The sequence below is a fragment of the Anolis carolinensis genome, chromosome 3 (assembly GCF_035594765.1).
Source record: "Anolis carolinensis isolate JA03-04 chromosome 3, rAnoCar3.1.pri, whole genome shotgun sequence".
NCBI lineage: Eukaryota > Metazoa > Chordata > Lepidosauria > Squamata > Dactyloidae > Anolis > Anolis carolinensis.
The window spans coordinates 42,723,842-42,740,460 of record NC_085843.1 but is presented as its reverse complement, the minus strand read 5'-3'; the positions used below and the strand labels follow the sequence as shown (position 1 = coordinate 42,740,460).

At 41.3% G+C, this 16,619-nt stretch overlaps 1 protein-coding gene across 3 annotated transcripts in view; it reads left to right on the top strand.

Annotated features, from left to right (window-relative positions):
• Window positions 1-15,042, top strand: part of col8a1 (collagen type VIII alpha 1 chain) — a 133,271-nt gene extending 118,229 nt beyond the window's left edge. For 2 of the 3 annotated variants that reach the window (XM_008107832.3, XM_008107833.3), the window contains 2 exons: window positions 7,652-7,961; window positions 8,564-15,042. In XM_008107832.3, the coding sequence (XP_008106039.2) occupies window positions 7,655-7,961; window positions 8,564-10,473 (2,217 nt within the window). In that variant the 5' untranslated portion in view covers window positions 7,652-7,654 and the 3' untranslated portion in view covers window positions 10,474-15,042. The remainder of the gene's footprint in view (window positions 1-7,651; window positions 7,962-8,563) is intronic. The other variant, XM_008107834.3, reaches the window with a different exon arrangement.
• The last annotated feature ends 1,577 nt before the right edge of the window (window positions 15,043-16,619 follow it).

Sequence of the window (16,619 nt, the reverse complement as noted above, 5' to 3'; positions counted from 1 at the left end):
CACTCGCATGTCATGGGCTCCACTTTGTAGCCCCATTTCTGAAGATTGGCTCTGCATCTCGTGGTGCCAGAGCACAGTCTGTTCAGTGCCTTCCATCTCGCCCAATCTTCTGTATTCCCGGGGGGAGTCTCTCACCCGCTCTCAGCCATGGATTGAGGTTCCGGGTTTCAGCCTGCCACTTTTGGACTCTTACTTGCTGAGGTGTTCCTGCGAGTATCTTTGTAGATCTTATAAAGCTATTTTTTGATGTAAGGCACTGGCATGCTGGCTGATATCCAAAGATATAATTATAATTATAATAAAAGTATAATTTCTCCAGTAGTGTGGGATGTAGGCATCCCGTGATAATGCGGCATGTCTCATTAAGAGCCACATCCACTGTTTTAACGTGCTGAGATGTGTTCCACACTGGGCATGTGTGCTCATTAGACATAATGAGTATAAACAATCTGACCCAACAACTTAAAAATGATCAAGGCAACCCCTCCCCCCCCCCCCAAAAAAAAAGAACAGACTGGACACATTTATGGATTATTTGAAACAAGAAAAAATGAAAATGATAATTTAATTAATGGAAAGATACAAAGGGAAACTTTCAATACCAATAAGAAAGACTGGGTGTGGAAGAAACAAACAAGATTTAGAATCTAAAGATCCATCAAACATGATAAAAGAGATTGGAGGCATACAAAACCCTACCAACCTTTTTCTCCTCCCTCCCATTTCCCACTTCATCCCTCTCTATTAGAAAGAAGTGAGGGTTTCCTCTTTTTGAAAACTATTCCCTTCTAGCAGTCCCCCTATCCCATGCACAGCATCCCCTGTGTTACAATATCCCAGGCGGGATGTAACTAAGGTGTATAGCAGGGGTCCCCAAGCTTTTTAAACTGGGGGCCAGTTTACTGTCCCTCAGACCGTTGGAGGGCCAGACAATAGTTTTTTTTAAGAAACTATGAACAAATTTATATGCACACTGCACATATCTTATGAGCCTGCTTTTGGCTAATAAGATGGTCAATGTCCGGTTCCATATTTGATCCCCCAGGCAGGAATCAGCCAGGCCTTGAAGCTGCACGGCTTTTCATTATTAATCAAGGTGGTCAATTGAAACATTCACACTGGCCTCTAACAGAGAAGAGTTTTTTTCTCCCACCCTGGACCTTCCACAGATATATAAATGTCCCTTGCCTAGTTTCCAACAGACCTCACAGCCTCAAAGAAATTTAGCAATGTGTTTCCTTTAGGAATACTACTGTATGACTACTATTACAACAACAGCAACAACAGCAGCAGCAACAACAAATACTAATAATAGTATTTTAAATGTATGATAAAGCTCAACTCAGTATTTCTTTTTCTTCAGAGGCCCCTTCCACACAGCCTTATATCCCAGAATATCAAGGCAGAAAATTCCACATTATCTGAGTGTGGACTCAGATAACCCAGTTCAAAGCAGATATTGTGGGATTTTCTGCCTTGATATTTTGGGATATAGGGCTGTGTGGAAGGGCCTGTAATATGTGAAGAAAGGTGACTTAGGCCCCTTCCACACAGCTGTATAAAATCCCACATTATTTGCTTTGAACTGGGTTATATGCCAGTGTGGACCCAGATAACTCAGTTCAAAGCAGATATTGTGGATTATCTGCCTTGATATTGTGGGTCACATGGCCATGTGGAAGGGCCCTTAGTGGCTAAATGAATTGCGCAATTATAGCAGAGTGATGTCACTTTACCTGCCTTGGTTCCATCCTATGAAACACTGGGATCTATAGTTTGGTTTATAACCATTTCCCATGTTGATCACCTTTGCCTGGACACCTCCACTGTGTCAATATACTGCATTTCCTGGATTGACTTACTAGAAGCAGCTTTGTTTAGCCCAGTCTGGGAAAGACGCCTGTGGCTTTTGTGGCTTTCCCCCAAAAGTTTGATTTCATATTATTTTATTTTATCCTATTTTCCCTTGCAGTTTTTATATATATTATATTTCATCTGCATTGGCTTCCAGCTGATTACCGTGGTCTATATAAGATGCTAGTTCTGACCTTTAAAATTCTTTACGGCCAGGGCCCATCGTACCTTAGGGACCGTCTCTCCTTCTCCCATCATCGGAGGTCGCAACGACCATCCCAACGCAACTTACTTTATATACCGGGTCCTAGAGAAGTGCACTTGGAAAGGACCAGACGCAGAGCTTTTTCTATTTCTGCCCCTGCCTCATGGAATGCCTTGCCGCCTTATATGAGAGCCATGCGTGAGTTAGGGCCTTTTACCCTAGCACTCAAGACCTGGCTCTTTACTAGAGCTTTTAATCTATGTTAATTTTATCAATATTTGTATGTATGTATTTTTATCCTTTACAATTTTATCTTGTAAATTGCCTAGAGCATCGTGGATGGAGGCGATTAATAAGTAATTAAATGATGATGATGATGATGATGATGATGATGATATTAATTTTCAACTTTTAATTTCCTCTTAATATATTGCAGTGTGGGAGGAGAATTGTATAATTATGTTATACAACCAATTTTAAATTACTTTACAGCAATTTTTCACATGCTAAATGCCCCTAGTTGATTCCTGTCTGATATGGGTTGAAATTCTGTGTTCTTCTTGAATTGGAAGGCTTTTAGTGATTGTTAAGAAAGGTTGTTGTGAGTTTTACAGCCTGTCTGGCTATGCTCCAGAAGCATTCTCCCCTGACATTTCACCCACAAGGAAGGCGAGGAAAAGGAGGAGAGCGAGCAGGTCCTAAAGTCCCTCCTCCGCTCGCCCACTGCCAAGCCAGCAGAAGCAGCACCGCTTAAGAAGAAGCTGTAGCAGCAGCAGCAGCCTTCCTCCTTTTGGCTGTTCCTCCCTCCCACCCAGGGTAGGCCGGATAGATGGCCTCAGGGGGCCTTAGTTTGGGGACCCCTGGTTTACAGTCACAATTCTGCTGTCTCAATTAACAAGGACATTCTGGGTATTTATTCTTAGCTATAACAACCCCATCTAGTGTACATTTCCTAATATTGCTTTTGTTTCCCTTTTCTGCCTTTTCAGTACTATTAGACAAAATGTCAAATTCTTCTGATTCTTTCCATATTATTTCTATATTCCATGTCTTCCATTTTGAGAGGATTGTATTAAAAAGGTCAGGACAAATTGTAAATTTAAACCAAAAATCTGAAGGGTCCTTTCAAAAATCTTCAGATGTAAGCAGTTTATTAATGCTTGTAAGTAAGCCAATATGTTACCTCACAACCTCTGAGGATGCCTGCCATAGATGTGGGCGAAACGTCAGGAGAGAATGCTTCTGGAACATGGCCACACAGCCCAAAAGACACACAACAACCCTAAGCCAATATGTTAGTCAGTAAATAAGTAAAATCTATATATATAAAAGAGTGATGGCATCACGGCAATTCACAAAACAACAAAAGTACAGGCCCCCCAACCTCAAAATTTGACAACACAACCCATCATCCACGCCTCAAGGTTGATACAACAAAAAGAAAAGAAAAATAAAGTCCTAATTAGAGGGAGAGCAATATTTTTTTATCCAATTGCTGCCAGTTTAGAGGGCTAATCTCTGCCCACTTGGTTGCCTAGCAACCAAGGGACAGCCAGGTTTCAGTTAGGGGACAGGCAGATTTAGGCCTCACTTAGACTTCTTCCACAGATTATCTAATTTGCACTGGATTATATGGCAGTGTAGACTCAAGGCCCTTCCACACAGCTATATAACCCATTTATAATCTTATATTATCTGCTTTGCACTGGATTATCTTGACTCCACACTACCATATAATCCACTTCAGTGTGCATTTTATACAGCTGTGAAGAAGGGGCCTCAGATAATCCAGTTCTGAGCAGATAATATAAGATTAGAAATATACAGTAGAGTCTCACTTATCCAACGTAAACAGGCCGGCAGGATAAGTGAATATGTTGGATAATAAGAAGGGATTCAGGAAAAGCCAATTAAACATCAAATTCGGTAATCGTTATACAAATTAAGCACCAAAACATCATATTATACAACAAATTTGACAGAAAAAGTAGTTCCATGCGCAGTAATGCTATGTAGTATTTACAGTAGAGTCTCACTTATCCAACACTCGCTTATCCAACGTTCTGGATTATCCAACGCATTTTTGTAGTCAATGCTTTCAATATATCGTGATATTTTGGTGCTAAATTCATAAATACAGTAATTACTATATAGCATTACTGTGTACTGAACTACTTTTTCTGACAAATTTGTTGTCTAACATGATGTTTTGGTGCTTAATTTGTAAAATCATAACTTAATTTGATGTTTAATAGGGTTATCCTTAATTCCTCATTATCCAACATATTCGCTTATCCAACGTTCTGCCGGCCCGTTTATGTTGGATAAGTGAGACTCTACTGTACTGTATTTACAAATTTACCACTAAAATATCACAATGAATTTAAAACACTGACTACAAAAGCATTGATTATGAAAAGGCAGACTGCGTTGGATAATCCAGAACATTGTATAAGCGAATGTTGGATAAGTGAGATTCTTCTTTAATATGAAATAATTACTGGGATAGAATAATGCAGAACAATATAATCTCTAAAACCAGGACAGTAAATAAACAGGGGAATTCCACACAGGAAATAATCAGGGCCAGCTAACACCTCCCAACAAAGTATTCCCATAATCAAAGTCTGGCAAATCCTGTTTTCTCAGGGCCACAGACAGTAGAAGCACATAAAATATCGCAAACAACATCACTCTGAAAACAAGGGTATTCCAGACAGGAAACAATCAGGGCCAGCTAACACCTCCCAACAAAGTATTCCCATCATCAAAGTCTGGAAAATCCTCTGTTTTCTCAGGGCCACAGACAGTAGAAGCACATAAAATATCGCAAACAACACCACTCTGAAAACAAGGGAATTCCAGACAGGAAACAATCAGGGCCAGCTAACACCTCCCAACAAAAAATTCACTCAGGGAGGAAACAGCCAGGCTTTATAGCTGCAAGGCCATTACATCCTAATCATTTTTCCTAATTGCAGCATTCATACTTGCCTCCAACAAACAAACAAAAACCCAATCAGAAATATTGTATATTCACAACCTTTAGGAAATAATATCCCCTGATGGCGCAGCGTGTTAAAGCGCTGAGCTGCTGAACTTCTGGACTGAAAGGCCACAGGTTTAAATTGGGGGAGCGGAGAGAGCCCCCACTGTTAGCTCCAGCTTCTGCCAACCCAGAAGTTCGAAAACATGCAAATGTGAGTGCATCAATAGGTACTGCTCCGGCGGGAAGGTAACGTCGCTCCATGTAGTCATCCCACATGACCTTGGAGGAGTCTACGGACAACGCCGGCTCTTCGGCTTAGAAATGGAGATGAGCACCAACCTCCAGAGTAAGACATGACTGGACAATGTCTGGGGAAAACCTTTACCCTTGACCTTAACTACCACCAATTCCTCAATACTTTATTTCCCATACCACCAGACTTCGCCACAGCAACGCGTGGCCGGGCACAGCTAGTACTTTATAAACAAGATGTTAAATCAACATGTGACATGTTGCTAAAATGACACATGATAGAGATTAACACCTATGTTAATTTCTAAGTGCATGAAAGAATCAGCTGTCAGACATATAAATCATGTAACAGACACAGAAAACTTTTGTAAGTTCCAAAAACTGACTCACGAAAAGTAAATACTTTCATATGTAAGATGCATTTTGACTGTGTTGTCCTCTTTAGTGGCATCACTGAAAGCTTAACTTGGTTACTTTAGAATAACTCTAGTATTACTTTATTGTATTTTTATCCCATGTTTCTTACACAGATAGAACTCCAAGTGGCATACAGTAAAATTGGTATTGTTATTGTTTATCACATACCTCTTCTCTCCCCAGGGATCAAGGTGGGGACCAATTAAAACATGAGTAAAGAATATTTAAAACTCCTACTTATTAAAACAACCAGTCTATAACATAACATTCATAAATTAAAATAATCTGAATAGTCCTGCTAGAAAAGACTGGCATTTACTGTATACATTTTATCCAGCTGTCAAAGCTCTTCTGACAGGTCATTCCACAATCTGTTCCCCTGAGGATCTGGGCATACGGGATCAACTACACAATGGAGGTGATCTTATAGGTAACCTGGGTCCAAATCTTGCAGGGCTTTAAAAGTAACAACAAATACTTTCTACTTTGCCTGGAAACTATTTGGCAGCCTGTGGAGTTATTTCAATGTTGGTATGATATGATGACTCCTATCTTGTTCCCATGTTTTGAATGAATTGAAGTTTCCAAACATGGTACAAAGGTGGCCTGATGTACAGTGCAACATTACAGAAATCCGATCTTAAGGCTATCAGGATATTTACTAACATTTATTATACAAACATAATTAAAATGTAAAATGAATTAAAGTATAGAAAATGCAAAACACAATTTACAAACAAACAGTAAAAGCAGAATAATGTCACCTATTCTGCTTTTTCTTGAGTTTTTTAATCGCTCTGAGGGGTTTTTATTTCTATAGACAGTTGAATTGCATTAAAAACATAATTTTTGCAAACTTTTATCAACATGTGCTTTTACTTGTATTTTTTTTTCCATTTTGGAAACCACCAGGAATCCCTTGACAGAATAGTCAACAAAGACAATTCAGCATTCAGAATTATGTTGTTATTTGGGTTCATGCTCTTGGGGGGGGGGGGGAGTGTATCAAATAAGTCTGGTTTTACTTGCATTGGTCCTTTGTTGTGAAATGCTTCTCAAGTTTGCTGCAGTTTGTACAGTAGAGTCTCACTTATCCAAGCATCGCTTATCCAAGCTTCTGGATTATCCAAGCCATTTTTGTAGTCAATGTTTTCAATATATAGTGATATTTTGGTGCTAAATTCGTAAATACAGTAATTACAACATAACATTACTGTGTATTGAACTACTTTTTCTGTCAAATTTGTTGTATAACATGATGTTTTGGTGCTTAATTTGTAAAATCATAACCCCATTTGATGTTTAATAGGCTTTTCCTTAATCTCTCCTTATTATCCAAGATATTCGCTTATCCAAGCTTCTGCCGGCCCGTTTAGCTTGGATAAGTGAGACTCTACTGTATTTACAATATCGTTCAAAAGTGTAGATTGTGCAGCCCTCCAGTTGTTGCTAGCTTGTATCACACAGCATTCCTGACTGATGATGATGCTGGCTAAGGCTCCTGAGGGTTGTAGTCCAACAGGCGAGTGTATTTAGCATTGTAGCATCAATTAATTTCACTAAGAAATGCCAAAGATCCAAAAGTCTGTACAGTTAGTGGAGTGTTCCATATATTTCATGGTGGCTCTGTGAAGGAAAAAACTGGAAGTCCAACCAAGTGGCAAGGGAAACCATGACTCCTGAAAAATCTTCACAGTTATCAGATCAATGGACACACACATTTTCCCACCTAAGATATTAATTGGATTTGTTAATATTAATATTAGTAGTCTACAAGGAGAAAAACTGAAATGAGGATTTGTTGGAAAGAACTAAAGGCTTATCAGTTCTTTTCCTTTGGTTGATTTGTGATCCTCAAGATTTTGAACTTGTCAGATTTATTTTTGCACCAGTGCTTACCCTTTTGTTTACTTATGTGTCTATTGATCTTGCAGGTTATGGCAATGTTGTTCACATCTGGGTGGCCACTGGCAGTGTTTGTGACCATTTGCCTTGGGCTACTGAAGTCTACCCAAGCTGGTGCTTACTATGGGATCAAGCAGATGCCTCCCCAAGTGCCACAATACCAACCCCTTGGACAACAAGTACCTCATATGCCATTGGGCAAAGATGGCCTTCCAATGCAGCACATGGGCAAGGAGGGACCACATCTCCCATATGGAAAAGAGTATGTGCCGCAGTACATAAAAGAAATTCCACAGATTCCCATGCTAGGCAAGGAGAGGCCTTCCAAAAAAGAGAAAGGTACAACAGACAAGAACTATACTTTCTTTCCTTACACTGCCTTCTCCTCTGTTAGAGCAAGAATAATTTTTCCTTTTTGTAACATCCCACCAATGATTCTAGGTCAACCCAGAATCAGACCCCAGAGGCATGGAAAGATAGTCCTTGTGGGATTGCAACCCTTGAAAGTAAAAACATTGTCCACTCTGCAGAAATTTAAAATGGACCAGCCATTTTAATCTGTTTCTACTCTTGTGGCAGCAGACAAAAAGAAATTGTCAGAATGGACAGAGCTGCATATCTCTGACTGAGCAATTGGCCTTCTGTCTGGAGATTCTGGGAATTGTATTTCAAAAGTGACATTTCCCAGCTCTTGTTTTCAGCAGTAGTTATCTTTAGGAATACATTGGAAAAATCCCCTAAAACTGGAGGAAGCAATAATCTGGAGTGTGTAGTTTAGAAAAAAAAAAGTATTAAAATGCCACTATGTTTACAATCAAATCACCAAAAATAGTATCATCTACACAACCAACAATTTTATACATAAAGCCATTCTGTTTGAAGTGCATAGGTGATTTGTATTAGTTAACATTCTTCTCTTTTTCTCTCTTATCTCTCTAAAGCAGAAATTCCATTTGCCCAGTTGCGAGGTGAGCGCGGTCCACCTGGAGAGCCAGGACCAAGAGGCCCACCTGGACCTCCAGGAGTACCAGGACATGGAGTTCCAGGGGCCAAAGGCAAACCAGGCCCACAAGGATACCCAGGGATTGGCAAGCCGGGGATGCCTGGGATGCCAGGGAAAGCAGGAGGAATGGGGCCTCCTGGACCAAGAGGTGAGATGGGGCCAAAGGGAGACATTGGACCAATGGGCATTCCAGGACCCCAAGGACCACCAGGACCTCATGGATTACCTGGGATAGGAAAACCAGGGGATAGGGGATTGCCAGGACAGCCTGGAGGAAAGGGGGAGCCCGGCCTTAAAGGTCCACCTGGAATGCAAGCCCCCCCAGGTCCCAAAGGAGATAAAGGTGTTGGGATTCCAGGCCTACCAGGGTTAAAAGGGCCTCCTGGTTTGCCTGGTCCTCCAGGTCCCGTTGGACTTCCCGGGATAGGCAAGCCAGGCATGATTGGTTTTCCAGGCCCACAAGGACCTGTAGGTAAACCAGGGCTGCCAGGGGAGCCAGGTCCTCAAGGGTTAGGTGGAGCTCCTGGTATTCAAGGGCCTCCTGGCCTTCCAGGTATAGGAAAACCAGGTCAAGATGGGATCCCAGGACAGCCAGGCTTTCCAGGTGGAAAAGGTGACCAAGGCTTGCCTGGTTTGCCAGGACCTCCTGGTCTACCTGGGATTGGAAAGCCAGGCTTCTCTGGGCCTAAAGGGGAGCGTGGCATGCCTGGGCCTTTGGGGCCAATTGGGCCTAAAGGTGAAAAAGGCCATGTGGGACCACCTGGCATGGGTGGACCACCAGGTGAGCCAGGCCAACCAGGATTGCCAGGATTGATGGGCCCCCCAGGTGCCGTGGGGTTCCCAGGTCTCAAAGGGGAAGCTGGAGCTATCGGTCCTAAGGGGCCTATTGGTCCAAAAGGTGATCTTGGATTACAAGGCTTCACTGGAAAGCCTGGTTTCCCAGGGGAGGTGGGACCTCCTGGCCTGAGAGGTTTGCCTGGTCCAATTGGACCTAAAGGGGAAGCTGGTCACAAAGGTTTACCAGGCCTGTCTGGTGCTCAGGGGCCTATAGGACCCAAAGGAGAACCTGGAATCCCAGGAGCTCAAGGTCACCAAGGACCTTCTGGAATCCCAGGTATTGCAGGACCGAGTGGCCCCATTGGACCTCCTGGACTTCCTGGTGCTAAAGGTGAACGGGGCCTACAGGGCCCACCAGGGTTTCCAGGAGTAGGAAAACCTGGCATGGCTGGCATGCAAGGGCCACCTGGAAAGCCTGGATCAATTGGTGTTCCTGGCCAGCCAGGCCTACAGGGACCTCCTGGGCCCCCAGGGCCTCCTGGCCCTCCAGTAATAGTACAACCCACACCAGCAGCCATGGGACAATATTTGCCTGAGATGGGTCCAGGTGTTGATGGAGTGAAGACTCCATATGGCTACATGCGGAAGAAGAACAAATATGGTGCTGCTGCTTTGGAGATGCCAGCTTTTACAGCTGAGCTCACCACCCCTTTCCCACGGGTTGGGGTACCTGTGATGTTTGACAAGCTTCTCTATAATGGCAGACAGAACTACAATCCTCAGACTGGCATCTTTACCTGTGAAATCCCTGGGATCTACTACTTTGCTTACCATGTACACTGCAAAGGGGGGAACGTTTGGGTGGCTTTATTCAAAAATAATGAGCCACTGATGTACACGTATGATGAATACAAGAAAGGCTTCCTGGACCAAGCTTCTGGAAGCGCCGTTATTCAGCTGATGCAAGGAGACCGAGTGTATATCCAGATGCCCTCCGAACAAGCAGCAGGACTCTATGCTGGGCAATACGTCCACTCGTCTTTTTCAGGATATTTATTGTATCCCATGTAAACCAAAATACTTGGACAAAACAAAAACTCTTTTTTTCTGTTTCAAACTTATACCATTGAAAAATGCATTTTATGAATCTTGCTTTATTTTGTTTTGGACCAACATGTACAATCATTCAAATAGAATTACAATTTTAAATACAGCTTGTTACAAAGGAAAGAAAAATGATGAGAAATCCAATGAGGAATTTTGTCTGCTTGTGTACATTGAACATTTTCAATATTTGTCTGCTTCATTTCATTGAGGATAATGCCCTATTGGGGTTCTCATGACGTGCTTCCTCATCTGTTCCTTCTATTGTTTGTTTACCTGAAAAAAATCTGCTAAAATTGGATTTTTTAAAAAGACACACAAAATAGATGTCTGGGTACTGTACTTAAGATTTTTTTAAAAAAACTAGAACAATACTGATCATCTATAATAGTACAATACAAGCCAAGGTCTGTGATATTACAATAAAAGACAAGAGATTATGCTTTCCCAAAATCTTGATTTTCTTTAATGACAAAATTTCTAAGAAAGTTAGGAAAATTCAACGTCAAGTGTTAAACATGAAAAATATCGATACTAAGTCAATTAAAATCCAAGGAAAACCTCTCCAGTACTTTTTTCAATGAACGTTATAATGAGTCCTCATTTGAGCTGTCACAGAACACTTTGAAAGGTTGCTAGGTAGATTTGTGAATTTCTGTAAATTGACTTCATTTCAGATAAAACTTTAGGACAGAGTGTTTTACCTGATAGGAAGATAATTTATAGGCTTGTTGCTGCTACCACACAGAGAGGCCAGTGCACCTCTAGACATGGATATAAGGAATGGCAAGGTGCATGTGTGACATCTTGAGTTATAGGTATAAAAGAATTGGTTCTAAACAAGCACCATGTTCTGGGCATGAGCTAGTCAAAGTCAACATGTTTAAGTTATTTTGGTTTCAAGAATGAAGGACTACATGCATGGTTAGAATACATATCGGTACCAGAGCTCATACCATTAGTTTGAGCAAGGTTATCCCACCTTTCTCCCAGGTGGCAGATGGTAAGTAGAAAGAGAGCAGCAATGAAGGTTGGAGGACAAAGCTGGGTGTATTCCCAACCCTGTCTTTCACCCTGCCCATAAAAGTAACTCACTACATTCCAGCACACTGGAGGATGGTGTCTGCAGGGCATCCATGAAGTGGAAATGTCTTCTTACACTGTAAGCCACCTGAGGTCCTATGCCAGGAGAAAAGTGGGATATAAATCTATATCTATCCATCCATTCATCTATCTATCATCGCATCGCAAGCACAAAACTAAGAACCAGCTCTTCAGTCTGCTTCCTCAGATATTAGATGTAGCTTCTATTTTGTCCTTTGCCTCACATGCAAAATGGCTTGGATCAACTTCTATAAGAAGAGCCTTGTTGGATTGGACTAAAGGTCTAATCAATACAGCATTCTGTTTGAACAATGGACAAGAACTAGAAGTCTGTGGGAAACGTATAGGCAATCAGACCCTTCTTTCTCCCCAGCAACTGAATCAGTTTATTACAGAACATATAGCCATCATGACTAGGAATCATTGATAGCTCCTCAAAAAGCTGAATTACATACATTGTTCCAATCTTGTAGTTTGTTGGACATTTCATTCTCCAGCCTTTTCAGCTTGATATCTCCCCACAGAGGGAAGATCATGTATTTCTATCTACCTCTCTTTCTCTCCCACTGTAGAACTTCTATTTAGAGTTGCAAGTGGAAAAGCTGTTCTGGTCCCCAAACCTAACATTATAGGACAGTGGTTCTCAACCTGTAGGTCCCCAGGTATTTTGGCCTACAATTCCCAGAAATCCCAGCCAGTTTACCAGCTGTTGGGATTTCTGGGAGTTGAAGGCCAAATCATCCGGGGACCCAGAGATTGAGAACCACTGCTAAAGAGCTTCAGAAAGTCCTTTAAAAAAAAACCTGCAACTCTCAGAAGGCATTGATGACTTATGATTCCTGAGAGTTACAGAGTCCTCTCAAAAGTAATTATACAATCACCAATCTTCAAAAAATTGTGCTCGCCAACTGAAATTTAAAAAAAAACAAACATTGAAGATGTAAAGTTTGGCATAGCCCCATGTCTGTGCATCTATATGTGAATTGACACTTTTGATATTTAGAAACAATCGCTGATTGTCTGATTTACTTCTTTTTATCTCATAGTTTGGGTAGCTAGCAATGCTGGTAGCAGGATAGCACTTTTGTTTCAGCTTTAGCTATAGCATCATGCAAATGACTTATAAAAAGGTCACAGCAAGAAAGCAATGTCTTACCATGTAAGAATATATTTCAAACTGTGCATATTTCTATTTCATTTCTATCACCAGCATTTGCTCTTGAGCTTATGCAGATGACAGCCATGTGTATATGAAAGTAACAAGATGCTTTGACTACTTCATCCATTGTCCCTGATCAAAACCTTTGCTTGAGGAAATGATATTTCTCAAGCAAGTAACAACCACTTGGACCTGATTTTCAGCAATGAGGGGAAGGCTAAATTTACCCCTTCTGCCTTCTTCTTAAATTGGATTAGCATTAACACCCATTTTAAAAAAAATCAGTGGAGGCACATTAATGAGAGTTTGCTCAGGAGAGGAAGCAGAAAGACAGGGCCAGCTCAAACCCAATAGTCCGTTCAGGCATACATTCTAAAGGATGGGATACTCCCAAAGAGAGCATAATTCCAACCTTATGGTAGGTTGTAAAACTGTCAATAGTGGAACAACCCAGAGGTTGAGAAATGCCTATTGTTAAACTACAGTTCCCAGAATTCTTCATCCAGCATAGTTAGTGGCTGTACTGACCTGGGGGTTCTGGTAGTTGTAGTCAAAACCATGCCATTTCACACTACACAATTATAGCACTAGAATTCTACTTTATTAACAGCCATGGCATTTTGCTTTGGGTTCATAGTTTGTGAAGCACTACCCAGTTTCCCCAAAAATAAGCCATCCCCTGAAAATAAGACCCACTAGAGGTTTTGCTGCATTGCAAAATATAAGGCCTCCCCAGAAGGTAAGACCTAGCAAAGTTTTTGTTTGGAAGCATGTCTGCCAAACAGAACACCAGAGCATGCAGGATTGGTAAATGTACGTACCATAGGTTGTTGTACATGGAAATAATGGTAGTAACAACAAAATTCTTGATAGGATTCACAATTTGTCTGGTTATGCTGGTTTGTGATGACAACTACTGTACAGTATATAATAAATGTTCAATTTGTTTGTCCAACAATAAATATGAATTCTTCTTCATGAAAAAATAAGACATCCCCTGAAAATAAGACCTAGCACATCTTTGGGATCAAAAAATAATATAAGATACTGTCTTATTTTGGGGTAGAGCTGAGAATTGCAAATGCCTCTTCTTAAACTGCAGATCTCAAGGATTCCATGGCATGGAACCATAGCCATTAAAATAGAAGCAAACCACTATATTATATGGTGTAAAAGAACCCCTGAAAGTGCCTTTCTTCCCACATACAATTTTCTAGAGTTTTGAAAAGTTATTGTTCTTTTGTTACAAGCTCCATGGCTATATTGCCTAGAGCAGTGGTTCTCAACCTGGGGTCCTCCATTTTTTGCCTTCAGCTCCCAGAAACCCTAACAGCTGGTAAACTGGCTGGGATTTCTGGGAGTTGTGGGCCAAAAACATCTGGGGACCCACAAGTTGAGAACCATTGGCCTACAGCAATCTGGATAATGGAGTCCACAAGTTTTTCAAGCTCTGTGATTTTCCTAGTAACAACCTTTTTTCCCCCATTCCTCTCAGAGTGCATGTACATGGTAGCATTAGTGCAGTTTGACACCAATTTAACTGCAGTGGTCCATTGTTATGGAATTATGGAAGCTGCAGTTTTCTGAGGTATTCCAGGAAGATCCTGAAGGAAGGGATTAGAACCAGGTCTCTGCAATAGGCAGTCTCATAGCGGAGCTGACCCTGCCACATACACCTTCCCCATCTGCACACAAAGATCCTTATTTCAATTGGAATGTGACAACATCAGATACCATAGTTAGACTAAAGTTATTGCACTCAATGAGCTCAGCAATTCCAACCATTTATTCAACTGTGTTTTCTCAATGCTTTTAGCAGCATCTGCTGATTTTAATAAATCATTGCTTTTTGACAGTCATATCACAGGCATTAGGTTTAAACAATGCTAGATTTTCAGTATCCCGACAGTTCAGCTCAGTGATTCTTCAACACCTCTATGTCTTTTCTAAAACCTGTATGTTCAACTGACAAGAGTCTTCATTCTGAAGTACTATGGACTCAGTGAATCAATATGAATCAAAACTGGCATTTTTGTTATTTAAATACAGAGTTTAATGCAATAAAATATCAGCACAAGTCTGCATGAGATATGGTGTTAGAAAAACCAGAGGTTCTATAGGATGTTGAGGAAAAGGGGTACATTATAAACTGGGGTACCTTGGATCAGATGCTAAGATAAATATATGAAAGAGATGAAAATAACAAATAGTTTTGTATTTAATTTTTTTGTATTGATTGTAAAAGATCTTATTAAATATCTTTTTTAAATGTTTCTGCATATTTATTTCTTGTCATTCGAACCCCTACATTTAACTCACTCATAGCAGCATACAACCCTGGCTGTTGGCAAAACTGGACTAAGAAAAACAGCATTGCAGTTTCTGGCTGGAGATTACAGCTTTGCTCTTGTCGGGAGAGCTGTGTTGGTCTATAGCAGGGGTTCTCAAACCTTTTCAGCCGTGGAGCCCTTTTTGAAGCAATAGTTTCTTGTGGAGCTCCTAGAAATGTTTATATATTATATTATGTGTATTATATATAATGTAAATATATATTGTGGTGGCGCAATGGGTTAAACCCTTGTGCCGGCAGGACTGCTGACTTGAAGGTTGTGTTGCTGACCTGAAGGTTGCTGGTTCGAATCCGGGGTGAAAGCAGATGAGCTCCCACTGTCAACTCCAGCTCCCCATGCAGGGACATGAGAGAAGCCTCCCACAAGGATGGTAAAAACATCAAACATTCGGACGTCACCTGGGCAACATCCTTGCAGACACCAGAAGGAACTTCCAGTTTCTCAAGTCACTCTTGACACGAAAAAAAGTAATAGGAGCAACCCCAGGGGGGCATCCAGCCCAATACCCTTCTGTCATGCAGGAAAAATACAATCAAAACACCACCAACAGATAGCTACCCAACCTTTGTAATAACAGCAGCAGAAACCCCAAGAGCCATCCAATTCAACTCCCTTCTGCCATGCAGGAAAAGCACTATCAAATCGACCTGAGTGGTGGGAGGAAAATAGGGTTTTGAAAGCAAGCAAGGCAAGGGGGAAAGTATCTGGGCAGCGAGGAAGGTGAGGAAAAATACTTTTGGCAGCAAGGAAAGCGGGGGGGGGGGGCTTTTGGTAGCAAGGCAGGGGAAAAGGGAGGAGCAGGAAAGAGGAGGGAAAACATGGAGGAGGAGGAGGAGGAGGAGGAGGAGGAGGAGGAGGAGGAGGAGGAGGAGGAGGAGGAGGAGGAGGAGGAGACAGCGAAGCCCCTCAGTATGCTTCATGGAGCTCCAAGGACCCCACGGAGCATACTTTGAAAACCGCTGGTTGATAACATTAAATGTAATGTGTAGTAACCATTGTTTTCTTTTTTTAAATAATGTTTTTATTAAGTGTTTCTGTACATAGAAAGAGTGAGAACAATGGTGGGTATAGGAAAGATAGAATGAGAAAAAAAGGAGAAAGAGAAAAAAGAAGAAATTTTTTTAGGAGAGGCAAAAAAACGGGAAAAAAAAGAAAAATATATTTTTAAAAAAAGTATTTGCCTTCCAATTCATTCCATTGTTTTCATTGGATGAGCTGCCACGATGTCATAGAAGGTGAGACTGGGCACTCATCCTTTGTGACTTTGGAGTGAAAGAATGTGACAGCATCATTATTTAGTAGTTTCAGGGGGGGTTTTTTGTCTTACTACTCTGTCAGTGACTTCTAGTATCTGTTCTCTAAAAGCTAAAAGAATTACTGTGTCAAAGCAAGGAAAATGGTTAAGCAAGCTCCTTGACAATGTTGATATCGAACTAGGATTTTGGGGGGTCCCTTTCTTTAGGAGGGAACCCTAGCTCCGGTCCCCGGCCGTGGATCTG